The sequence below is a fragment of the Ambystoma mexicanum genome, chromosome 6p (assembly GCF_040938575.1).
Source record: "Ambystoma mexicanum isolate Mex_15411 chromosome 6p, UKY_AmexF1_1, whole genome shotgun sequence".
NCBI lineage: Eukaryota > Metazoa > Chordata > Amphibia > Caudata > Ambystomatidae > Ambystoma > Ambystoma mexicanum.
In genome coordinates this window covers 73,005,337-73,033,297 of record NC_090935.1, presented here as the reverse complement: position 1 = coordinate 73,033,297, position 27,961 = coordinate 73,005,337, and the positions used below count along the sequence as shown (strand labels likewise).

At 43.7% G+C, this 27,961-nt stretch overlaps 1 protein-coding gene across 1 annotated transcript in view; it reads right to left on the bottom strand.

The window, feature by feature from the left end:
• LOC138510667 (vomeronasal type-2 receptor 26-like) overlaps positions 1–27,961 on the bottom strand; it is a 425,236-nt gene that overhangs the window by 343,187 nt on the left and 54,088 nt on the right. Inside the window, exons 3-4 of the mRNA XM_069626449.1 lie at positions 18,800–19,645; positions 16,837–16,967 (exon numbers count right to left, since the gene is read on the bottom strand). Of these exons, the coding sequence (XP_069482550.1) occupies positions 16,837–16,967; positions 18,800–19,645 (977 nt within the window). The remainder of the gene's footprint in view (positions 1–16,836; positions 16,968–18,799; positions 19,646–27,961) is intronic.

Sequence of the window (27,961 nt, the reverse complement as noted above, 5' to 3'; positions counted from 1 at the left end):
TGCATGGCTGGACATGATGGAGTCAACAGTCACGCAGTGTGTCCATTGGGTGAAGTGTTGGAATGCTGTGTTTATAGAAGTGCATAGGGTTCCAGTGGATTTTTTATGTGGTTGGGTTGAGGCCATTGTGCAGATTACTGTGTACTGTACTGTACTATGATGTATTGGTTCTGTATACTTAATAGACTGCTGGGAGCAGGGGCAATGTTCTGAAGCTTTTGTGGTTTGGTTGGAAGTAGTAAAATACTATGTGAATGGAAGTGGGTAGAGGTGGAGGATGCGTGTTATGTTTGTGGATTTTGCTAACTGCCTACATATTTGCATGCATGGCTGTATTATGGTGCACGGGTTGCTTAGGAGTGCCGGTGGCTGTATTAAATTTGTGGGTAGTGGTACCTGGCCACATGTTCGCATGCATGGCTGCATTAAATTGCAGTGGTGTGGCCAAGCTCTAGGCTCTTGGGTTCATGGCCAATGTCCGTAAATTACCATGTGAATGGAAGTGGGTAGAGGTGGCGGAGGCTGCGTTATGTTTGTGGATTTTGCTAACTGCCTACACGTTTGCATGCATGGCTGTATTACGGTGCAGGGGTTGGGCAGGAGTGCCGGTGGCTGTGTTACATTTGTGGGTTGTGGTACCTGGCCACATGTTCGCATGCATGGCTGCATTACGTTGCGGTGGGTGTCGCCAAGACCTAGGCTCTTGGGTGCATGGCCAAAGGCTGTAGGCTGTAGGCCATGCACCCAAGAGGGTAGGCCTTGGCCACACCCACCACAATGTAATGTAGCCATGCATGTCAACACTGTGATACTTCTATATGGATGCCACAAATACGTTTATGGGGTCAATTTTTTCCCTTCGCTCCTTAGGGTAAGTTGTTACAACCATACGTTGCTTCATGGTACACCGTGTTATCTCTGCATGTCTCAGAGGGTGGTCACCTTTAAAGAATGGTTGTGGAGGACATTTTAGACTTGGTAGAGCACCAGAAGTGAGCTGACATGCATACACTACCATTTGGTGTAGGTTATTGCATTAGGGCGTGACATGCCACAATTTACATTTGCTACCGTTTGCCCCTGATAAGACCCTTTCTTTAGGAAGTTCAGTGAGATATTGTGCCATGAAAGGAATTCTTCTGCATCACACGTTTGAAATATGGACAATGTATGCAGCCAACCACATACAGTTGAAGTTGTACTTCACATATGCATTTATGAGATACAAAAACTAAATCATTCGGTAACGTGTTACCATTTCATCGTGCATATCCGATGCTAAGGACTCCAGTTACGTAGAACTTGCTGTTATGTACATGGTGACATACTGGTATCTTATACATGGTGCAATGAATGTACAGCGGATACAATATATAAATGTACATTTACAGCCTCTATCTACTGTTTATATGTGCAGTGTCTTACGAATAAATGGTGTATGTTGGTGGACTGTGTGTGCAACAGCTGCGCATAAGTGGGTGGCACAGCCATTTTACGCACTTTAGTGTCTTTGGGGAAGGAGATTTTTGGGCCTCTCCTTCATGAAAGGAAACACATTACTTTACAGTTTCTTCGAAGATTGTACGTGGTTTCTAATGTATGCAGTATAGTGACCTGACTTGGTTGTGTGGCCTGTGTGGTCGATTACGGCTATTGGTGTGAAGGTTTTGTTGCCAAGTGATACCTCTTCTTGTGTGAAGCTAGTATGCATAGAGTTACCTATTTTTACAATCTTCATTGTACACTGAAAGCATTCATATTATGTATTGCCTGTGGGATTGTATATGTAAAGTGGAACGATTATCGGAATTGCAAGGCCTACACAATATGCTATGGTTTGCATTTTGTATCACTTGCTGAAATGGAATGGAATCACAGTTAGGTATAGAGAAAGCGTTCATTAGGGCCGTCTTCCTGATGACATGATTGCAGAGAGTGCAAGGATGTTTCCGCATGTAGGAAATCTAAAAGGTTTAATTTATGGGTATGTTTTTCCTTTCCAATACTTTACATTACAACTTTCTGTGGATCTCATTGTCTGTTTAACCTGCATTTACTATTCAACACAGTAGTCCAATTCCTGCCTAATTCCTGAGACAGTGTAACCGTTTACTGGATTGTGTGCAGCATTTCTGTGTAGGCCTATTATTTCTAAACACAACTGGTCTGAGCCGTTTCAATATATTTTTTCAACAATTGCTGCCATTTGAAATACACTATAGCTTGCTACATTTGCATAGTAATTTACACCACTTGTATTGGAAACTTTGAATGGACCAAGCAGTTTTGTGTCTGAGTATTTTTTGTTTACTACACTTTGTAACCAAGATTTCTTACATTACAATGGTGTGTTGCTAACATTTTGACATGGTGGAAGGCACTTTTGCAAGCAGGTCCAGAAATGGAGGTTAACAAATGTCTTTGTACTCCTGTGCATTTGCGCACTGGATAGAAGTTTTTAGTTTGTCGTATTTTCCTTTTTCCTTTGTCGTTGCCTTTCACATGGTACTTGAGGAACTGCTGGAACGACTTGATAGAGTTGTGGCGACCGTTACAAATTAATGTGCAAGGAGATTTGCAGATGCACCACATTGGTTGGGTACAATGGACATTGGCATCTAAGTTTGCTGGGAATATTTCGAAAAGCAGTGTTTCTTCTTCCATTATGCTATTATCTACCTTTTCAACCCCTCGTACAGCCCTATGTATGGCAATTTGGTTTCTTTGCCCTTGTTTGTATGATTCCTCATTAAAATAGGCCTCTGTGCTGGTGGTGTGCCTCCACTCACCTGTACTGATGTTACCAAAGGTATCTATGCTGCTATTGCGATTGTTTCGAAGTAATAGTGGTAGTTTATAGATTAATTTTGTGAGTGGTTTCATTCTCATTAAATTGAATAGAAATATTTTTCGTTTCAAGTGCATTGCACTGTGTATAACAGCTTTTTTCTGTGGAAAGTTTTATGGGTTCAGTGTAATGTTTCCCCTCTACTTATAAGGTTCTGAAGGAGTCTGTGGTGGAAAATATTTTGTAAACTTACTTTTTTGGAATGCTTCCTTGTGGTAACATTAGCATTTGTACATACTCCATTACCAGGAGTGACAGTTGCACTCTTTTCAGTACCTTTCACTACCTTTGTTTTAATTTCTACATTTCAACTGAGGCATTACATTCTACTTACTGGTAGGTGCTTACGTTTTCCTCAGCAATTGTATTAGCTGTTCTCTTTCAACTTTCTGTACACAATCGGCTAAGGGTGGATGACTACTTTATATGCTTTTAGGTACAGCTGGCCTACTTCTGTGTTGTTTTCTACAGTTTCTTTTTGCTAGGCATTCTGTAGCAGCTGTTGCGGAAAAAAGGAAAGTGTAGGTTTGCACATTTTGTGATGTATATGTGTGCATCTGTGCATGACTGGATGAATATGTGGGTAGGAATACAGATAGAGATGTGTGATTGTGTAATGGTGTGTGAGTGTACAGTGGGACCGCTATATTACTATTTGGGAGTTAATATAATGCTGACAATATGATAATACAAAGTGAGCACTGTTGAGGTGAAATGAGTAAGCATGAAGCAAATACCAGTGGGTTGATGCAATTGTGCAACTTAATATACAAGAACACTGCACTGTCTTAGTAAGAGGTGCACCTGTACGATAACATTGCACTTACTTTGTTGGCTGTCGAGAGTAGGCTTCCTCTGGGTTGCATTTTCAAGTTCACACGCCACTGGCTTTCAGGCCAGAGGTGGTTACTGCAACTGTCAAAGAAGACAGTAAGAAAATATGTGTGTTAATGGCATATTGACTGCATTTGGAGAATACATTACATTAAAGGGTAGGAGGATGTGTTGGCAGGACGACTTAGTGTGTGTGTGTGTAAATGGATGGCTTTGTATATGAATGGCCATTGGGGAGCATCAGCATTGTTGGTATGGGGGTACGTGGTTCATTTGTAAGTGTGCCATATGACATGCATTTCAGGAAGTGTGTGCATTGGTGTAGGAGTATTTACTTTGCAAATGCATTCGTCCTAGTTGTAGAAGGGTGAGAAACAAGTTGGGAAAGGTGTACAGCTGGGAAAGGAAAATGTTTTTGTGTGAAATTCTATTAACTTTTCTGCACATATATGCTACCTACATGAGTACAGCAATAATTTCACTTGTTGGATTTATGCATCCACATTTACAATTGGTCTGTTCTCAATGCACACATACATTATTTTGCTTTTCTAAGTAATGTTACATTCTGCGAAGTGTGCAAAGTAAGTGGCAGACACCCTGTTCTAATGCATGCAATGCATGTACTTGGTTTCGGTTAGTAGAATGCATTAAGTGCTCCTTTTTTGCGACAATTTTACACATTTTATAGAAGATGCGTTAGTGCAGAAAATAATTTGTACAATTGACGGAAGGAAAGAAGAGAGTAACTGTTTGGATATTACAATGGCTGATATGGGTAAATGAAAACTTTCACAGCACATACCATTGCAAGTGGTATTTGATGTCAGGTGATGGGAGAAATGACAGTATGCTTTTTTAGTACGTTATGGAGGTTCAGTGGCAGATACCCTGCTAAGAGGCACTTTTATCAGAGTTGCAAAAACACTGTATCAAAAATATTCATACCTGTACTTTGTGGTGATAGGTGCTGATGTGGCTGAATCTGGATGCAGAAATCTTGGATAGTTTCACAGAACTTTCTACTGGAGGTGCTTTTGAATCACACAAGACTTGCACTCTGAATGTTTAACGGTACATATGGAGTGTTGTAAAGAAATGACAGTGTTAGATGCAGAGGTCTTGGATGTTATTGGTGGTTACGTGTGTGACTATTCAACAGTACCCAATGAGTCAGTGCTGGACGAAAGGTAGTGGAAAGGGAAGAAGGACTGCCCCTGCTTTACTGGGGAACGGCCCTTGCTGTAGTTGGGAAAGTGCACATCCCACATCCTGCCCTTCTCTGCATGCTGGGCATGGAAATGGAACTGTGGGGATTATCCAATCAGGTGCTGAGGGTGCGGTTTGCAGGAATTAGTGGTAATACCTTTTTTCATTACTCTGTGTAGTGAGGCTGGCAGAGATGGAGAGACACACAGTTTTGATCGTGGGTGATGCCTGTGTGGAAGATCTGCAGAAGTATGCCCTGGAAAGAAGCTTTGCTGCCAATTTCAATTTGGAAGGAGTGGAGGCTTTGTGGCGCAGTGTCCATGTGTGAAGTTTCAGCACTGTGCTTGCACTGTGCAGAGATATGGCCACTGTCGCTATGGTTCATGTTGTTGTGGTGCATTATGGAGCCCTGCATTTGGGTTTCATGCCTTGCACATGTTTGTTCTGTCAACTAAAGAAGTTGATGAAAGCAGTGAAGCAGATTTTTCCCACTGCCAAGGTTTTCTTTTCATGTATAACATCAAGACGTGTATGGGACTATCCCAATGCACTTTGTGCCCAGCCAGAGGTCAGAATGGGCCTTATCAACAAAACCATGAGTTCTCTTTTGTGTGCTTCTGGGATGTTCTCATGTGAAAATGAAATCCTCAATTCTAGAAATGTGTACTTTTCCCATGCAAATGTAATTTCTTTGTCAACCATCGGAAATGGTATTTTGATTTACACTCTACAGAATGTGCTGAAGGGGGGTCCTGTAAAATGTAAGGAGGAGAAGAAAACAAAAATCCCTATAAAAACCGGTGTTTGTGTACAAGAACCTACAAAAAAGCCTCTTTTCAGAGCCACCACTAAAGATGAAATTCCCTACCCTGGTTGAAATTTGTTCCCCCACTCCTGCCCACAGCACGATAAGGCATGGAAATAGGAGTGTACTGTGGGGATTAGCCAATCAAGTGTTAAGGGGGTTCTTTACAGCAGAGGAGGGTTATATTTTTTTCATTTCTGGTTTGGTTGTGTAGTGAAGATGGATGGTGTTGGAGAGAGGCAGAGAATTAATGTGTGGATAGTGGGCGATACTTTTGTGTATTATCTACAGAAATATGCTGAGGCAAGAGGTGTTTCTGGAAACCTTGGTTTTCCAGGCCTGCAGGCTTTTTGGTACTTTGTGTCTGGCCATAATTTGCAGGCATTGCTTGCTTTGTGCAGAGATATGGCTACTTTTGGTGGTCCTCATGTTTTGGTACTGCACTGTGGAGGAGAGCATTTAGGGTTCATTAGTGCTGTGTGGTTCCAATCTTGAAGTTGGTGCAAGAAGTGATGCTGCGATTCCTACTGCTAAGGTGTTTTTTTCTGGAATACTTCCTAGAGCACAGTGGAACAACCCCAATATTTTTAATCCCCAGCAAAATGCTGGAAGGTGTCTCATTAATAGAGGCATGGGTGCAGTTTTGCGAGGTAGTCAGATATCTGTTTTTAACGTAACGAGAACGTTGACTCCCTCAGTGTGAAATATTTGACTTCAGATGGCGTTTCGTTGTCCATTCTTGGAAATGCTTGTTTTTTTTCAGAATGTACTTGATGCTTTGCAGAGGTTGATGTGAGACAATAAGGAAAATAAAAGAAAAAACTCCCCCAAAAAATAGAAAATAAAAGATGTCTTGTAGAAGCACCTTAAAAAAAGGCTCTTTTCAGAACCCCCACTAAAGAGGAAATGTGCTACCCTGGTTGCAATTTCTGTCCTCACCCTCGCGAATTGTGTGATTTCTCTGTGCACAGTCGCATAGTCCACAGACTCTGCAGCCATTAGCATGGGGCCAGATGGTTCAGTATGTTGTATCGTACATCTATATAAACTCAGGTTATCCTGGTAAAAACGTATGCAATTCAGTGACACAACTTTGTTGAAGGGTCATTATGGTGAAGTTGCGCTATTTGAAACCTATCAAATTCAGTGAAAACACTTTGTTAAAGGGACCTTACGGTTAAGTTGCACTATCAAAAACTATCAAATTGAGTGAAAAAACTTTGTTAAAGGGACGTTATGGTTAAGTTGCGCAGTAAAATCCTATCAAATTCAATGAAAAAATGTTGTTAAAGGGACGTTATGGTTCAGTTGCTGTAATAAAAACCTATCATATTTAGTGCAAAAAATGTGTTCAAGGGACATTACAGTTACTTTGGACTAATAACAATTTATCCATGTTATGGTTACAATTAAAACCGAAAACCCCCAGAAATTCACCAGTTATGGTAAGCTAAGCAACCATAACTTGCGCCACCACCATGCACTGCTAAGACTAACACCCATGACATGAAAGATTACATCACAAATGTCTTCGATGACCTTACTGATAACATCACATGTGCATTTACTTTTCATGAAAAGTCTGTAGAAGGGATTCTTATTATAATGTTGGCACAAAACTGCCATAGGATATTGGGAGAAATATCATGAGCTACGCAGTTCATTAAGATATGCATTGCAATAAACACCATTGTATTACGAAATGCATTCAGGTGGAATATTCATAATGTTGTCATGTTGGAAAGTAAAATGATAAATGTTTCATATTAGAGTTTTGCATACTGTCCAACATGTTATAAGTAGATAATGAAGACCCACTTACTACATAATTGTACTACGACAGACATGAAATAAAGAGAGCAGAACGCATACAAATATGAGCATATACAGGGAAAGTAAAGTAAGCAAAAAAGTAATAGTACTACTAGAAAGTGTTCATAACGTCACTGATTATCTTCACGGCCAGAAATGATTGCTGTGTTTCAAGCCTGCTTCTTCTGCTTTCTATATGTATCATATGATATGACTGGACCCTATGGAAAGTAGTGTAAGAACAATACATACAAATATGACCACATACAGCGAAAGTAAATTAAGCAAAACAGCAGCAGTACTACCACAAAGTGTTCATAACCTAACTGAGTATCTTCATGCACAAACATGATGACTGTGTTTCAAGCCTCCTTCTTCTCCTATGTATATGTATAATATCATGTGAGTGGACCCTTACAAAAGTAGTGTAAGAACATATGAGAAGGGTAAGGTCTACACATATAATACCTTTTGAATTTTTAGTTCCTGTGTGCCAGTAAAGAAAACCACCTAGCCTAGATATGTCAGTAAAGAAAAAAAAGGGAGCCATACATGTGATGTCATCAGTGATGCCATCAATGACATTTGTGATGTCATCTTTGATGTCATGGGTGTTAGTCCTTGCAGTGCATAGTGGTAGTGCGAGTTATGGTTGCTTAGCTTACCATAACTGGCACATTTCTCGGGTAACGTCCCTATGAAAACGTATTTCCATTGAATTTGCTAGGTTTTTACTAGTGCAACTTAACCATAACGTCCCTTTAACAACGTTTTGTCACTAAATTTAATAGCATTTTACCAGGATACCCTTAGCGTGTAAACAGATACTGTACAACATACTGAACCTGCTGCCACCATGTTAATGCGCATAGCAGTGGCAGACTATGTGTCTGGTTGCGGACATCGGGTGGCTCCAACCTGCTGAGAAAGGCAGGGGCTCTCTTACATAGTGGTACCATTTCAGCAAACACAAGGAACATATACAAACAGCACCATCTACACAAATTGCAAGGGAAAATAGAGTAGGTCTGAAAACTGTGTACTTATGAAACAAATAGCACAAAGGCATAGGGAGTACACCATGATGAAATGCACCGCAAGTGACGTCTGCCTTCAACAATCTTACTGCACTGCTGCCTAACATGGGAACAAAGAATGAACTGCCAGAGTAATGACTGGAAAGTACTAAGACCTGAACGTCACTACAAAGTAGTAAAGCACACTATAGTTTGGCTGATAATTGTACAGGTGGTGCAGTGTACAACAGTAGATAAGCATAATGTTTCTTCTTGTACGCAGCAATGCCAATCATCGTAGAGAAGCGAAAAGAGAACTTCCCTAATAACAAAACGACTTACGATAGTAACCCCATTTGTACGCACTGCAGTCTGAAACGTACAATATTTAATATGTTTTGCTTCATGTACAACTAACACATTTTTTTTTCTGTAAGAGAACATATTAGAATGGAAAGCAAGGCAGTATACGTGACACCCCTTCCACAACAGCATACTAGCACAGAAAAGAAAAGCAACACTGTAAGTAGCAAAGTGGACAGCCTGTAAGCCAAAATGGAAGAATGGGGGAAAAATGTTACCGCCTTAAAAGATTACGTACAAGGACATATTATGGAGAAAATAAAATAGCACTGCATGACCTGCACGTGTACCTCTTCCCCATTTCACAGCCCGCTATCCCCTTAAAATCTGTGTGATCAGAGATGTTACGATGATACCTTAATCCCTTCCTCCCCTTATGACCAACTTGTATACATCCCCAAATCCCCACAATAAGTATCCACTTGTGCTACCCCTTCCTTCTCTGTCCTAATAGTATGTATGAATGTGTGAAACTATACATTGCTATTCAAATTGTTGCTGAGTGTACATGTGGCATTTCCTTTTGTTTGTAAAATGCCGCTATGACTCAGCGCTGCACAGTACTGGTGGGAATTAACGCATTTAGGCAAAAGGTAGGTGTCCTACAGACACCGCCCCTGCCCGGCCCATCCGTAAGCACAAAGGAAGCGTATGTAGGACGCCAGTACGACCTGCAAGGCCACATCTTGTGAAACACCTATAATTATTTGTGGGAGCGGACGATTCCCTGTTGCACACATACGTGAATGCGTATCTCTTCCTCTGTCTCTTGGTGACACTGCCCTGTGCAGCATATGCGATACAACTTGTGACAAAGTTTCATTATTTCGAGCCGCCCACCTTTGGGCTGTATTTCAGGTAGCTGTACATGTGCTTGTCCCAAAATGGTCAGCGCATGTGTGTCGCACTACTAATAAGTCCACAGATCCCAACAGTGTGCATACGACATCTATGCACATAGGCACAAAGTATTTCGGCCAAAACGCATCCTGCGCACAGCCGTGCCAATCGAGAAAATTCGCAACGTCACCATGCGACCGCATGTGGGCCCTTATTTCGCAGACAGGATCCAAACTCTCAGACAGCGGAAAAGTACAGTGTTCTACAATCTGCAGAGTGTTATTGTGAAAGTACACGCTTACAAAGACTGCACCATGTGCCATTGCACATCTATGTATTTGTGTGAACGATTTAGGCCTGTTTTCCGGATGCAAGGTCTCCACTGCGCCCCTAGAAAAGGCCACACCCCAGAGTTGTTCCGCAATGTGTTTGTAGCTTTTCAGAACAGAGTAGGTGCCCACATTAGCTTTGGGCTGTATTTCATGTCGGACCACATCTGCTGTGCTACATTACCTTTCCAAGTAAAGGCAACCATGTCTGCCCAACTTACTATGCACAGTAATGGAGAAAAGTGCTAATGGCCATTTCTGTGAACCACACATTCCGTACTGATAATCCCCACTGTACCATTCCCATGGGCAGCATGCTGAAAAAGGCTGCATGTGGCACATGCACTTCCCCAAGTACTGTGAGGGCCACGCCCCACTACAGCAGAAACAGTCCTTCTTCACTTTGTACTATGTTCTATCCAGCACACCCTCATTGGCTACTGTTCAATAGTCACACACGCATCCACCAATCACATTGAAGAGCTCTCGATGTTACACTATCAGCTCTGTACAACACTCCTCTGCGTACAGACCACACCCAGAAACGTTATGGCACAATCATTTAGTCTACACAGCCCGGATGAGGCTTGTGTGTTGTATGCGGGCTTGGGGGGATACATTGCAACCAGAGTAGGGGATTGCGTCATGAGTGGTGGCTCGGAAAAAGCCTTTTTTTTATTTTTTTAGGTGCTGCTAGAGAAACTCCTTTACTTTCTGATACTCCTCCTCACATTCTTACAGTAAACCAATGCTGAACAAAGAAATGCCATTTGCATGGAAAAACTCTGCATTTTGAGAATTAATGATGTCATTGTTGCAGAAGAGCACCCCACGAGTGGACAATCTCCCATGCTTCTGTTGATGACACCCCTTCCAGCGTCTGGCTGGGTACAACATACATTAGAATAGTCCGATATTCTTCTTGGTGGTATGGCTGAGAAAATCACCTGGACAGTGGCAAAAAGCCTCTGCACAGCATTCATCAACCTCTTCAGTTGATGGAGCATACGTGCACAAGGCATGCAACCCAAATGCATGCCGCCATAATGCATGACAACTACATTCACAGTAGCAAACCTGGCCACTTGTCTGCAAAGTGCAATCATATCGCTGAAACTGCGGACTTTGACAGCGCACCACAATGCGACCACTGCTTCCAAACCCAAATCACCATCAAAGTGTCTTTCCTGGGCATACTTGTGGAGATCTTTCACAAAGGCATCACCCAAAACCAACACAACGCGTTTCTCCATGTCAGCCCTCCTCAATACGCAGAGTAATGAAAAACAGTGTTACTGCCCCTTCCTGTGAACCACACCCTCAGTACCTCACTGGACAATCCCCACAGTCCCATTTACATTGGCCAGCATGGTGAGAAGCACAGAATGTGGCACGGGCGCTTCCCCAAGTACTGCGAGGTCCATGCCCCAGTAAAGCAGAAGTAGTCCTTCTTCCCTTTCCACTATTTTCTGTCCACCACTACATCATTGGCTACTATTAAATAGTGACACATGCAACCACCAATCACATCCAAGATGTCATCATCTAACACTGTCAGTTCTGTACAACACTTCAAATGTACCGTTACACATTCAGATTGCAAGTGTTGTTCCATTCCAAAGCACGTCCAGTACAAAGTTTAGTAACACTATGCACGATTTCTGCATCCACATGGCCACCCAGGATGAGGCAAGTGTAATCCTGAAAGTACAGTGGAATCTGCAGAGTTATCGTGCTAGTGGGGGGTGGGGTGAGGAAGAAATTTCAAACAGGGTAGGGGAGTGGGTCTTCCGTTGTGGCTCTGAACATTTTTTTTTGTTTTTGTTTTTTTGTACGTACTTGCAAACAACCTTTTTGTTTTTTCTCTTTATATGAGTGTCTGTTTGCTTCTCCTCCTTATATTTTACCAAATTCTGGTCAACGCTTCTTGCTCAGTGCAAAAGAAAATGGCATTGCCAATGCCGGTCAAATAAATGCCATTTCTATGAAACCACTGCATATTTTGTGACCTCATGATCTTATAGTGGGTGGAGAACACCCCAGCAGTCTGCATAAATGCACACATGCTTCTGTTTATAAGACACCTTCGGAGCTCTGGCTGGGGACAAATTACACCGACATGGACCCAGACTCCACTTGGTGGAATGCATAAGAAAACGACCAAGGCAGTGGGAAAAATCTGCATCACTGCATTCAGAAACTTCTTCAGGTGACGAAGCAAACGTCCACATGACATGTAACCCAAATGTAGACTTCCATAATGCACCACGACAACATCAACAGTAAAGACAGAGGCCCCATATGTGCAAAGGCGAACCATCCCACCGAAACTGCAGTCATACTGGCTGCCCCACAAAGCGTCCACTCCTTCAAACCCAAAATTATCAGCAATGCCTCTTTCCACCTGTGAAGATGTTGCACAAAGGTATCACCCATGATAAGAAATGTGCATCTCTCCATCTCCACCAACCTCACGACACACAGCATTGAGAATAAATGGTACTGCCCCTTCCTGTCAACCACACCCCGAACACCTGATTGGATAATCCCCACAGTTCCATTTCCATACCCACCATGCTCAGAATGGCAGGGTGTGGCACGTGCGCTTTCCCAGCTACAGCAAGGGCCATGCCCCAATAAAGCAGAGACCATACTTCTTCTCTTTCCACTGTCCTTTTTCCAGCACTCCCTCATTGGCTACTGTGAAATCTTCACACACGCATGCACCAATGACATCCAAGACCTCTGCATTCAACACTATCATTTCTGTACAGTGCATGTCGTGTGTGCTTCCAAAGCACCTCCACTAGAAAGTTCTGCAAAAGAATCCACAATTTCATCATCCACAATAATCCAGAGTGGCACCCATCATGACAATGGCCATGCACACAAGAGTCTAGGCCTTGCCCACACCCAGAACAATATAATGGAGCCATGATTGCGAACATGTGGGCAGATATCACAAGCCACAAACGTAAGATAGTCAGCTGCACTTCTACCTAACTCTGCACCATAACACAGCGATCCATGGAAACATGTCAGAATCCACAAACATACCACAGACTCTGGCACTGCTACCCACTTCCATTCACAAAGTATTGTGTCACTGCCAACCTAACCACAAACTCTTCATGGCATTGGGCGTAACCCAACCAATCTGCACACAGCAGAGTATCCAAGCACATAGAAGCTCCACTTCAACCATACCCTCTTCCGTACTGACAGTATGCAAACACTGCACCTAGTGGCCACACTGCAGGACTTCTCACTGCACCATCTCCAGCCATATACCAAAAGCTGTAGCATGTTCTAACAATGACCAAACCCATGAAACCAACAATATACGCATGTCAGCTCACTTCTGGTGCTCTATCATGTCTAGAATGTGCTCCACAACCATTCTTTACAGGTCACCACCCACTGACTGATGCAGAGTCAAAACTGCATTTTTGCAGTGGGTGTGCCCAAGGCTTTGGCTCTTGAGTGCATGGCCTACGGCCTAAGACCATGCACCTAATAGTCCAGGCCTTGGAATCACCCACCGCAACATAATGCAACCATGCTTGCCAACATGTGACCAACTACAACAATCCGCAAACATACCACAGCCACCAGCACTCCTACCCAACCTATGCACCGTAATGCAGCTATGCATGGAAAAATGCAACAGTTAGCAGAATCTACAAACATAACACAATCTCCGGCACTCCTATCCACTTTCATTCACATACTCTGGTGTTACTAGCATCCGAACCACAACATCCTTGCTACATTGGCCCTGCTCCCAGCACTCTATTAATTTCACAAAACATATGCTTCATTGTGCAGTACAGCAGTCAACACTCTGCACAATGGACACTACCCAAGCCTATAAAATATGCAGGTCAACCCTATCCACTTCTATGCACACACTATTTGAACATTGAACCCAGTTTACACACTGCAGCAGTGTTCACTCCATCAGATGCAGGCGTGGAGTAAACACTGTACGATCTGCTAACAATGACCTCACCCATGAAACCAACAATGTATGCAATGCTGGCAAACCACACACACCTGGCAACAATGTCAAACCTACTTGCAACCAGGGCACATAGTAGTCGGTGCAAAGCCTCCAGCCAAGCATGGAAAGTGCTGTGGACTTTCCACTCACAACAAAACATAGTACACGCTATGTTACAATATTTATGTCATGTGCAATGCACTCCCCTTCTGCAATTCACCTGCCACCACTCACCACGGAAAGAGGTTGCCACAAATAGGTTGCTGCACGAGCTATCATGCCGTAACAAAGGCTGTCTGCTTTCACCACATAAGGTAGTCGCCTGTCAAGGTACCCACCTATTGGCGCAATACGCACAAATACTGCAGGCACACCATTGTCTTATTCCACCTAATTAGATATATCAGATGAACCACTTGTCACCCCAACCCCTTCCATCACCTCTTCCCACCAACACATGGCGTAAAGTATGTTTTCCAGGCCTTTCCGGCGCTGCACTGATACACCATGGCGGCGTTTTGTAAGCACGCTTCCCTCCAGCCAACCACCGGCCACGTCCAATCTTCGCCGACATCACTGCATACTGCAAGCCAATGAGACTTTTGTCCGTGGAGCAAACAGGGAAATGGGTCCACGGAGCAGAGCCAGATATCACAAATTTTTTGTGATGTACATTTCAGCTCTTTGCAATAAAAGTACTGGTCGGATTTCCAACAAACGCACAAATGCACGCTTTTGGAAACAAGCCCCCATTCCTGCCACAAATTTGGTTAAATCCGTCCAGCCATTTGCTCTGTTGGTGTGCGCAATGTTTTTGCCCATTCAGCCTATGGAAGAAAAAAAAATGTGGGGACCCCCTCTGTAACTTTGCCCCCCCCTTGAAGAAACCTCCCCAAACTTGACAAAATCCACAAACATAACACAGCATCCTCCACCTCTATCCACGTCCATTCACATAGTATTTTACTACTGCCAACCAAACCACAAAAGCTTCAGAACATTTCCCCTGCTCCCAGCAGTCTATTAAGTACACAGAACCAATACATCATAGTACCATACAGTACACAGTAATCTGTGCAATGGCCTCAACCCAACCACTTGAAAAACCCACTGGAACCCTATGCACTGCAGGACTGTTGACTCCATCATGTCCAGCCATGCACCCAAAACTGTAGGATGTCCTAACAATCAACACATCCATGCAACCAACAATGTGTACAATGCTGACAAACCACACACACACGGCAACAATGTGAAACCTACTTGCTACCAGTGGACATACTCTTTGGTGCAAGGCCTCCAGCCATGCTTCCAAGGCGCTAGAGGCTTACCACACACAATACAGCATAGTACACCCTATGTGAAAATGCTCATGTCATGTCCAATCCACCCTCATCTGCAATTGAGCCTGCCAGCACTCACCACAGAAACAGGTTGCCTCAGGACCTACCGTAACAAAGGTTCCCTGCAGTCACCACACAAGCTAGTCTCCTGAGGAGGTACCCGCGAAGAGGTGCAGGACGCACAGATACACTCCCACACCCAGTCCATCGCCTCTTCCCACCACCAGATGCCAGAAAGCATAGTACACCCTATATGATAATGTTCATGTCATGTCCAATCCACCACCCATCTGCAAATGAGCCTGCCAGCACTCACCACAGAAGTCGCCTAAGGACCTATCATACCATAACGAAGGCTCCCTGCAGTCACCACACAAGCTAGTCTCCTGAGGAGGTACCCGCTGAATTGGCACATGACGTACGGGTACACTCCCCCACCTTTTCCATTGCCTCTTCCCACCACCAGATGCTGGAAAGCATGTTTTCCAGCCCCTTTCGATGCCGCACTATCCTCGGATACAACATGGCAGCGTTACTAAAAATTATGATGCACATCATGCTTCCCTCCAGCCAACCACTGGGCACGTACAATCTCCGCTGACATCGCGCCAGCCTCCAGGCCAATCTGACTTTTAACCGCAGAGCAAACAGGGAAATGTGACCGCATGAGCTGACCCAGATATCTGTAATTTTTTGAGACGTACATTTAACCTGCTTTTAAATAAAGTACAGGACGGATTATCACCAAATGTACAAAAGCACGCATTCGGGACCAAGACGCTGCTCCTGCTGCAAATTTGATGCAATGTTTGGGCTCAATGTTTTTGTCCATGCAGTCTATGGAAAAACAAAAATATTTTGGGACCACTCTATAACTTTGCCCCCCGGACGAAACCTCACCAGACTTCCCCAAACAATTCAGAGTGGGCCATACACTCTTCTTGCAAAGTTTGGTGAGGATTCATTCAGGGGGAGCCAAGTTATAAGCCTATGGATTTAGCAACTTAACCATAACTACACAGGCCTACCGCGGTGTCATGATTCCCCCAGTTGGCAGTGTTGGTGGCATCTGGTCTAGGAAGATGGCTGAGTGGTGTAAGAACAGACTACTCCCAGTGTTTCCTGGCAGATGCCCCTTCCAAAATGGCCCCCGGGTTGGGATAACTACTGAATCCAACATGGCCCCTAATGAGCCTGCCGTTCAAGAATCCTTGGTGGTCTAGTGGTGCTGGGTGGAGCCAAGGGTATATAAGCCCCACCCTGGGCCACACCCAGCGCTTAGCGTTTTCTCTGGCTGGGGATCAGCGTGCGCTTGCCTGTCACGGACCTGGCACTTCCTGCGGTATCCAGCGCTCATCCAGCTTCAAGGTACCAACGCTCTTCCACGTCTCAGCAGATTTACCTGATACACACCGCGGCTGTGTGCGAACTCACCTGATTTTCGTCGCGGCTCTTCTGGAACAGCTCAGCAACCATAGAATCAGCGACTGGAAACGCTCTTCGGCTCCGCCTTCACCGCAGGCTTCAGCATTCGCTTCTGTTGCATCCCGGAACACCTGCAACACCTGCAAAACAAAGAACAAGGGGGTAAGCAAAAGACATTCCACGCCACCCTCCCAAACCCCCCAACATAGCACTTACATCGGTCCGCTCCTCCCATCAAGCGGGGCCTTGCAGCAATCCTGTGAACTTCAGCTGCAGTCCCCCGGTCCACAGTGGCAACAGCAGAGCAGACCTGAAAGGGGAATGAGAACAGGATTAAGACATTCCTTGGACAATAGCAGATGCGTGCCTCTGCCCATAAGATGGTACGTGGGCACACCGCTCTCATACCTCTACTGGTTCCAAGGGGACATTTACCAGTGCAGATCTGTGCCCATACACAAAGTAACATTCTCAAGGTGACAAAGCGAACTGGTGTGCTGCAGCTGGCCTGGGCCACCTTGATCCAGTGAAGAAACTGGATTAGGACTGCAAAACTGCCAGTGAAGGAACTGGGATTGACTTTCCTACACACCCGGAGGTTCCAAAGAGATCTCTCAACACAGAGTGCCCTGGGACCTTACCCATCAATCCAGACCACTCCCAACTCTCTGTCCACTGGGTGAATAAACCTGCAGTGAGCAGATGGGAAGGAGTGTTTTGGCCAGCTGCAAGGGGCTTGTGATCGCCGACAGACCGGACCAGAGTTCGCCGACAGACCGGACCAGGCAGTCCTGCAGGGCCCCAGAGGTAAGCGTTACACACGGGCCGTGTAATATACAAAAAAGCAGGGGAAATCTACATTAAATATGGAAATCGTCTCTAAAATGATGACCTGCAGACAGCTCATTATGGCATTTGGTGTCTAAATGATCAACCAAGAGGGACAGCACACGTTTGAATCAGTTTGTTTTTAGCTGTGGCAAGACTCCATCCACTAAATCATTTTCAACTTAATCTACAGACCATCCAAGCTTTGACAAATTTGTTGTTTATCAATTTTTGCTGAAGAAATGATCCCCCAGAATTGTAGCAATGTAAACAATACCCCACTTGGAAGTGTGAACATTCATGAGCAATCCTCTTCCAAATCCACGAAAAAGTCCTCCCAGCTCACCAGGACTCCCACATCACTGCCCTCCTTCACTCCAAAGGCAAAGACTTACCTCATAATCTCTGACCGCCACTCACTCACATGCCACGTTCTGACCCCCTGGACTAAACAGGCCATCATACTGTGCCTTTTCATTATCGAGCATAGGACTCATTATCATCAGCTTTAAACCTCCGCTCCTCTGCTCCCCCCACTCCCTCCGCTTCGTCCATGAGGATCACACCATCTCACTCACATGTCAGGTTCGGTCTACCCTGTACGAAACAGGCCATCATATTGTGCCTTCTTATTATCGAGCACAAGACTCATTCTCATGAGCTTTAAACCTCGGTTCCTCCTCTCCCTCCACTCCCTCCATTACCTCCATGAGGCTCACACTATCTCACTCATATGCCAGGTTCTATCTCTCCTAGACTAAACAGGCCATCATACTGTGCCTTTTTAATATCAAGCACAAGACTCATTCTCATGAGATTTAAACCTCGGTTCCTCCTATCCCTCTACCCCCTCTACTACCTCTATGGGGATCACACCATCTCTCTCCAATTCTGCAAGAAACCTATTATTTTTCACAAGCTCCTATCCTTCCCTCAGCAGATTCATGAGATCACAAACATTATCACTTGCTACCCCACATCCTCACGTGCATATTTATTCCAAACACACCACACAGAGTTTGGGCCCCTTTACCAATGATCACATAGTGTGTGGGTTAGTGCAGCAGCCTTGACTTGAACAGGTATTCATTGGCAAGATGCACATGTTTGCTCTGCAGCTGCTTCTGTGCTGAACACTATTTACCTTCCATGGCCTGTGTTCCTGACTTGGTCTGTCAGCAGATCTCGCAGGTCCTGGTCTAAGGTCAGAAAGATACATGTCATGTAAGGCGTGTGCCATTGCATAGACAGCCATGTAGACCCTGTGTGTGAATCGAAAGTTGAAGACATCATAGATGGACGAGTCAAGACTTTGTAAGGTCTCATTTCCAGAGCAATAGGGAAGGTGTGATATATATTTAGGGTTATCTTGGTTCAGGTTTTCACTATCCATCCATTTACACTTGAAAGCATCCCACCATAGTTTGTCGAAAACATCATAGTCTCGAAACATGGATAGTTTAATATCGTAGAGAAAGTCCTTAAATCCGATTATTTTTCCAGTCTTGATTGAAAATGACAGGCTACAATTAAATAGTTGAAGGTATTTTTCATAATAATAATCTTTAAATGATGATACAGTCACTGATGCAATCCAGGTTTTATGAGGCACAACATTCCAATGACGATGTAAGAAATACTGCATTATTGATGTCCCTGTGCCGGACAAAATGATCACCTGGGCTGTGGCCTTCCGAATGGCATTGATAATGATATTCAATTTCACCTCACCAACGTCATTAAACTCATTGCTCAACCTATAGGTAAACTCGACGCAGCCTCCAGTCTGGGTGATCACATTCCTTAGTTCTTTCACTGCTCTCTCCCCACTGTCATCATCAGAGATCAGGATCCCAACCCAGGTCCAGCTAAAATGTTCTAACATCTGGGCAATTCCAGCGTAATGTGAGCGCTCATTGGGCACAGTCCGGTAAAAGGATGGAAACTCAATGTTCTCAGTAAGGAGAGGATCTAGCGCCCCATAACTGATCTGCTGGAAAGAGGAAATAGTTAAAGAAATGAGGGCCTGAGATCTGTGGACACATCAAAATATAACAACCATCCTCTGCAGATGGTCACCATTATAACATGAAATCCTGGGTTTCAGCAAACCTGAGTCATGGCAAAAAGGATACACAACATCTAAGTTTGTGGAACAGGGCAGGCAAACATTATTCATTCATACATTAGACTTAATATTAAAGTTCTCAAAACACAGGAAAATCCTCATAATCACTGAAATATAGGGGGCTGCTTCTCTGTGATATTTAAATTTTAAAATTGTAGCAAAAAGACAGTATTGAAGTGGCTATATATGCAATATCTTTTCTTCTTCAAACACAAAACATAGTGCATGTCCTTTTCATATATGTTGCAAGAATTTACACTGAAATCCTTTCTCTATTCCGCTTGTCCCTCATCAATAACATTGGAGCAGCCAACGCAGTTGATAGCTGTCTCTTTTCTCAAGATATTTTGGGTGAAATAATACATTTTGATAACTAACATATATAAAACCAATAGCTTTGGCTTTTGTACAGCAGCATTGGTTTCTAAATTTTCATTTACGAATGTAAAAGTGCTCATCTAATGCCAGGACGTCAGTTCACCATATGTCATGTATTCACATCAAATGGCAGTCACTCCGATGATGCTATGCCATGTAGTCCACTCAAATGCTCGGAAATCCATCATTTTCCATTTATTCACATCACATGCTAGGTACTGGGATGGTCACATACCCTGTATGCACATCTAATGCCAGGTGCTCAGATCATGGTATGGCATGTATTCACTTCACATGGCAATCACAAGGTTGCCCTTATGCCATGAATTTCACTTAAATTCCAGGTGCTCAGATCATCCCATAACATGTCATCACATCAAATGCTAGGCACTGAGATGTTCATATGTCACGTATTGACATCAAATAGAAGGTACACAGACGACAATATTCCACTTTTCCACAAAAATGAAAAGTACTCACATCATCACATGCCATCTATCCCCATGACATGCTAGTTACTGAGATGATCATATGTCACGTCGCAGCAAATGTCAGATATGCAGAGGGTCATATGCCATTTATTTCCATGCAATGGCCAAGTGCTCAGATTATTTGCTAAGTCTTGACATGAGCTACACCAGCAAAACATGTATGTCTAGAATGACACCAGGATGACAGGAGCTGAAACCAAATGGTGGGGGCCAGGGAGCAGGAATGTTTTTATTTTGAGGCTGCACACAAGATGATCTATAGGCCTAGGGAGATGGGATTCTACATGATTGCCACCTGGCTAGAGAATGCTCTTTGGCACCCTCTGATTGCTCTGGATTTTGGGATGAAAGTTACGCCCTGGGATGCAGATCCCAGCTTTCTGGGTGGATGGATGCCACGCTTTGGTCTGCTTCTTGCTGGCCCACTGCTTTAGGTGATCCACCAACTCCAGTGATGGTAGTCAAAAATCTGGGAGTCTGTCTTTCTGCTTCACTCTCCATGACCACCCAGATGAATGCAGTGTGTAAAATGGGTCACTTCTTATTGCGTGTGCTTCATAGGTTGCAGCCGTTCTTACCTATCCATTCGCACCCATTGGTCATCGCTCTGTCTGATGTGCTCCTCCTCGTTCCAAGATGCCCTTGGGCGAATGTTCGCATTTTACGATTGTTAACTTAACATAACATAACATAATATAACATGGTGAAAGGATGGCAACCCAAAAAACAGATAATAAAAACAATCCAAATGACAAAATAACCACTGCCCCTCTTTGCAGAGAAAATAAGGTTTAATACAGGCATAAAAGGTCTCAGGCGCTCCCGTAGAACCATACTGACATTCAGCTTGTCATATATCAATACGTTACACCTTAAATAGTGGAACAAACTCAAATTAACAATGCTATGCATAATAATGAGTACAACATAATCCCACCACTCTCATTGGCTACCACCTATGGAACATGCTAATCACCCCCTATAGTTCCTTGAACGATTGGCCACATCTACACTACCCCCATCCCCTAGACATGTGGTCCCCTAATTGTCACTGTCAAACCCAGGTATATCATTGGTGTGTTCTTGTCAAAAGGTTCGAAAATTTGGGACCATCACGTGATGTGCACCCTCCTGTTCCAGATGCGATATAAGTACCTTGATGAGGTCAACCCTGCTTTTGATGAGACAATAGACTTCCTCATTAACCCAGATGCCATGTGCATACAAGCTGCACCCTGACCTTGTTCTGAATTTATTGGCATCACATCTCCTCCTGTTCTCAATTACAAGATGTTCCAGACACGGCTCCACCCTTATCTCCTCCTAAACCCACGTGCCCAGGGATGACGTGACCAGGACACCACTCTTGAGTCTGAATTACGAGGATTTGTTTGCTTAAGGTGTGTGTCTATGTATAATTCACATGGGATGTACACCCCGGGTAAAGGCAGTAGTGTTCTAAATCTTTGCCTGGCTCATTGGCATCACAGAGCCTCACGCCTTATTCTCATGAATCTGTCCTTCAAAGGGTGCATCCCTTCCTGCTCTTTTACCAACTAACATTCTATTCCCATCACATCCAGATCCAACAGCTGGATAAAATGAGAGCTTATCTCTGCACCATGGATACCTCTGGCCTCGGACTTCTCTCCTGGGGCACAGGAAATGGGATTTTTTTTGGAGCTGAACTAACAGCCGCAGCTCCACACCAAGTCCTTAATTTTCGTGTTCATGTGTGATAGGCTTTAACATCCAAAATGGTGTTACTCCTGTCACTTTTAACACACTGGCCTGGCTTCTACCACACTACCTTACTGACTCCATCTTTCACCTATGTCTGCTCTTTCCCTGTATTGCACATCAATACATACTAATAAAACAACAACTAAGCACTGGGGCTAAAATGCTGCCCTATCTATTAACTCTGCAACCACAACATAAATACATGTGTTGCTCTTTCTGTGTTGCTATATATGGTAAATCTAAATGTATCAGACCTAACAAAGACAGTGTATACGCTGTCTACATTGCACCCTTCACTCTGCTCCCACAAGGTTTCTCTCTAATAGGCGTTCCTCAAACTGAACCTTTTTTGCCTGGCGGGGACGCTGTACGTGCATCACAACACTGCCTAAACCTATTCTTCAAAATGTGAGGTTCTTTATGACACATTGGGCCTCATTTCAGGGTTGGCGGCTGACTTCCCGGTGCCACCAGTTCATTACAAGTCCCGGCAGAGCGGGAAATCAGGATGCAGATTTTGTAAGTCCCCATTCCCATGGAGTCTTATAGGACTCCATGGAAGTGGGGACAAGGAAGCAAGAACCGTTAGCAACAGTGCCAGTGCTTCCGTGAAAACTCTGCGGGCGGGGGCCATTACGTCCGGCAGGTCAGACTTGTCAGGCGCAATGGCCCCTGCCTGCACGGTTGGAGTTTGGCGGCCTGGAACGTGGGTGCCGGTAAGCTTACCGGCACCCATATGTCTGGCCCGCCACACTCGTAATGAAGCCCATTGTCTGATGGACTGTGCACAGGGCATTTATTTTAATTCTAATAACCAATGTCAGCCAAGTCAAGGTGCCACAGATCCAGGTGGGTGTGGACATTCATATTGTTAATAGTCTTGGGGAAACTCTAGTATATTATATTGAATAAGTCCAGTCCGCTTGCAATGAAAGTCTCAATCAGCTGAACAACTCATCCTTCATCTGACCTCCTCCGAACAGTCGAGAGTGTTGCATTGAAAAAGTACACAGCCACATTCTATGCATGGTATTTCCATAAAATACCAGGGTATGGCATAATGTCAGTTATGGCAGTGTCGTCAAACATACGCAAACCTTGTGGCACTTATTTTCATCAAATGTCTAGGTACACAAATCAGATCAGATATTTCTATGAATTGCCCAAGTATATGCATCCTTGCCGGGGTTTACCATTGTTCCTATCGACTACCATGAAATGCTATTCTCAAGAAGCAAAAATTCCTAATTCCAAATAGTCACCCACTGCCATAAATTGCTGCAAAATACCTACTTACATATGTTAGTACCATTCAATTCCCAGTCACTCACCATGTTTGACAGAATACCATGAAATGTAAAGATGATCTCCCCTCTTACTCCTTTCAAAGTTATATCTATCAAATAGCCAGGCCATCACCACTGTCAAAGATTGCTATCCACTGCCCAGGAAATGCCCACATAATTAGGTACTGATCCCTTTTTTTATATATTGGTATAAACTGCTAAGGAACCAACCATATTTCCAGCCATTATTATCGCACTCCATAGTACACTGTCCGTATGGTGAGCGTAATATCAAATATTTGAATTGAAGATTTTCCGAGTGATCCCTCACTACAAAGGTACCAGGTTCCATACACTAGTATTGTTATGTCATATCCTGTTATTAGGACTTATACCATGCACTGCTGCTGGTTGCATGGTCTCCAGGAACCCTGCTGAATCTGAAGAGAGTGGGTGCATTTGGTTAGTTGGGTGAAGAAGTAAAATTAAAGATAGATGTTGTCTTTTGTTTATAATGCAGACAAGAAGTACCCTTAGATATGGATACATGTGAGTTTATTAGGTGTTTTGGGTCAAGAACCTGGATGTTTTTGTGCCAGAAGAGAGATTGCAAGACTTTAGTACTGGGATGCATTGGCTGGCAGAGCTTTGGAACATATGTTGGTTTTAGAGGTGTATTAAGAAGTTGTATGTAAGTGGCTTGGTTATATTGTGTGTGTTGGGTTTCAGTGCAAAGTGGTAGGTGTGAAGTGTGTGGATAGTCAATAGGGTTAGTGAAGGATGAAGTGACACATAGTAGAGCACAAGTACTTTCTATATCGTATGGGCCTCCAGGCTTCAGTCACATTTTGGTGCAGTATACAGCACAGTAATTGGGTGAGACATGCATTTGATTTAGGGTTGAGATAGGTTGGCACCCACCATGGTGTAACTGAAGTCCGGAATTTTGCGTGACATGATTTCAGATTTTGTTGAATTGATTTCCAATTCATTTCTTCATGTAAGATTTCAGGTCTGTGAACTGGCACTGAAGCCCAAATGATGTATAGTCCAACAAAATCAGGCCATCTGCATAAGCTATCCAAGAAACAGGGGACGCACTAGCGTCAAAGAAAATTATCTTGTCTCCAAAAAAGCTTCCTTTATATCTGCAACATATAGATTAAACAAACATGGTGCTAAAACACAGCCCTGTCTTAGGCCTCTCAATGCTTCTATTGTTTCTATTGTTATTGGCAAATTACCATCTGTGCTTAGTCAGAGCTGTATGTTGGTATTTGTATGCAAGTACCTTAAGGGAAGGATCAAGAATTGTGGGTAGCCGCAGTGCAACAATATCCCCCAGAACGTATTATTGTGTTTCGATCCAGTCAAATGCCATGGTAAGATCTATAAAGGTTAGATATATGTAGTTTTTTTTTTGGCCCTAGATCTACTTTGTAAATGAGATAATATGAAGCCATTCAGAGATGTCCCCATTCCTTTCCTAAGCCCCACTTTCCGGGAGTCCACCCTTCCAGATTGTGTAGTCCATGCTTGTAGTTGTTTCAACAGAAAAACAGAATTTATTTTACTGGAAACATCGAGTAGGGCTATTGGACGATCTTTTTTCGGGTCACTCTTATCCCCTTTGTTAAATATGGGAACAATATGAGAGGTCTTCCAATAGAGGAGTGTGGGCCGTAACAATATAATGCATTCAAATAGATTAAATATGATTCAAGACCGTAGTTCTGGGCTTTCCTTCAGGGTATGGTTGGCCTGTTTAAGTTGCATAATTATTTGCAAGATGTCTTCCCTTGTGAAATCTAATTTCCTGGTAGATTTGACCAGATGTATGGAACACATATTACCTGCTGACAGCATTGAAAACACATAGCTAAAATGGATCCAAATTCCCTTAGGTGTAGGGATAATTCAAAGAAATACCTGGTGTCCACTGTCTCTATTAATGATTTTCCAGAAATTGCCAAATTATTTGTTGGACTAAATAGAAGGTATACGTTTTTAGCCGGTGTGTGTATTTTAGCATGAATATCCTTTTCTGTCTATTAGCCTCCTCAGGATGGATTCCCCAAAGCTTTCTAATGTCTTGACTTAATTTTCTTTTACCCTAAGACTTTTTTTTATCAAAACAATGGGTATGGGAGATTTGCAGAGGTTGAGCCTGCAGATCGCAATATTGGCAGTTCTTAAGCAAAGTGGCCAGAAGGTCAATAAAAACGATAGCGTTTTCTGGATGCTATGAAATGCGATTTCCCCTGTGGTTCAAGGTGATGTTTTCAGAGCTCTTAGGTCTAGATAGTTCTATTTTAGCTGTTAGCCAGGGACGTCAAAGAGCTCAATGATTACTTCTACCTCTATGCATAACTGTTAGCAAGGAACAGCCTATAGAAAAGAGGAAAATGGTAAACATGTAATCAAGGATAGTTGCCGATGACTCTCTGCCCCATGTGTATTGCAAGGGCACATCTCCCTTTAAATTGCCGTTCAGTTTTTAAAAGCCCCGTACATTCATCAGTTTCAACCATGTTTGACCTTGTTAACTGGAGTTTTTATGCTGGTGTGTAGGTGTTAGGGAGAATTCTCCAGAATGGCCAATTTCCCTTACCTATTGAGTACCTTGCTGGATTTCTAGGATTTAATTTTTTTCTCCTGTTAAGAGTGTGGGCCTTTTTTCCCACTCTTACATGTTGTTGTACATTTTTGCTCATGGACTATGGAGTCTCACCCACTCCATAGACATCATCTTTTTACTGTGTGTCATACGGCACCTTTAGTGCAGTAACACAGGGTTGTCTTTTTCAGACTTCCCACTTTAAACTCCATTTTATGGGTCTGACTACTGTCTCCCAGAACATGTAAAGTTGCCATTGGCTTTACTAGTCTTTTTAAATCTACAGACCCAGTATAACTTATCTTCCAATAGAGTACTGGAAGGGTTAATAGTTATCTGTTTTTGTCTGTTTCTCATGGAACATTATTTCATTCCCCTTTCTCTAAGATTTGGCTGGTGGCAGCGGTATCTACCATTTTTATTCTACCGCGAGCTATGAAAATGGCCTTGATAACGTTCGAGGCTATGGTGGTAGCCTCGAACGTAACCCGCTGGAACCCTTTTTTTTAAATTTGGTTCCAGTTGGGTTTATTCACCATTTCTTTTTATAAAGGTCTTTCTCGTGTTTTACTCTGCGCACCAATCCAGGTTTGGTCCCTTTGTTCGCCGTCCTTTGGCGGGCTTCTGCACAGAAGCACTCCTTAGGCGCTTGAGTGTCTGGGTGGACAGGATGTGAGGGAGGGGTATAAGGCCCCCTGCCCAGGGTCTCCTTGAAGACCCAAGTCGCACTCTAGTTAGATTGGCTAGTTGACTGTCCTGTCAGGACAGCCACCCTGCTGTGTGATTGACAGCCAGGCTGTGTGAATGGGGCAAAACTGCTTTAAAGCAGGTCTCTGGGACTTGGAAGGCAGAGTCGCCACTGGATCGAGAGGACCGAGGAGAAGCTGAAGGAAGACGACTGCTGCAACTACTGGATATCCCGGTGAAGCCCTGCTGCAGGTCCAAATCACTGAATCTTCTTCCCCTGAGCCTGGTGGGACCAGCTCGCCAAATACCAGACACCGGTACTCTTCCTGGTCGAATTTGCTGTGCATCGCTGCAGTGACCCGGATTGCCAGGTGGAGAGGAACCTGTTTGGATTTTAAGGAGCGCACCTTTTATTAGACGTTTTGCTCCGCTGCTGGCTTCTTCCCTGGGCAGCGCAGGACCCTGTAGCCTTCCTCCTTCTTGTCAGTACGATAGTCACTTCAGGAACTGTGAGCCTGCAGGAACTGCCAGGAACTTCTGCCTCAGCTAAAGCATTATTCTTCTTTTAAGGTACTGTGCAAATCCAGTCATTCGTTCCGGCTGACCGCAGTGAAAGTGTTTTAAATCTTTCGCCTCTCCGGAGGTTTGTCCTTCTCTACTCCTTTGAATATCTTTTCTTCCGACCAACTTCGCTTTGAACTCTTGGCAAAGACTTAACCGCGAACTACTTTAAACTATGAGATCCTATGCAAAGACTCTGAATCATTAACACTGGCCCAGGCCTATTGACTTGAATCCTAGTTGTATTAAGCCTTTTCTAGATTGCCTGCCTATTAACTTGTTGGTGCTGATTGATTTTGAATAACCTTGCCTTTTCTCCCTTTTTAATTACTGGAGTGCCATTTTGCTCACACTTCATTTTGAGCCTACTTGTCCAGAATTGATTGGGTGTTATGGTAGTGTATTAAGACTGTGA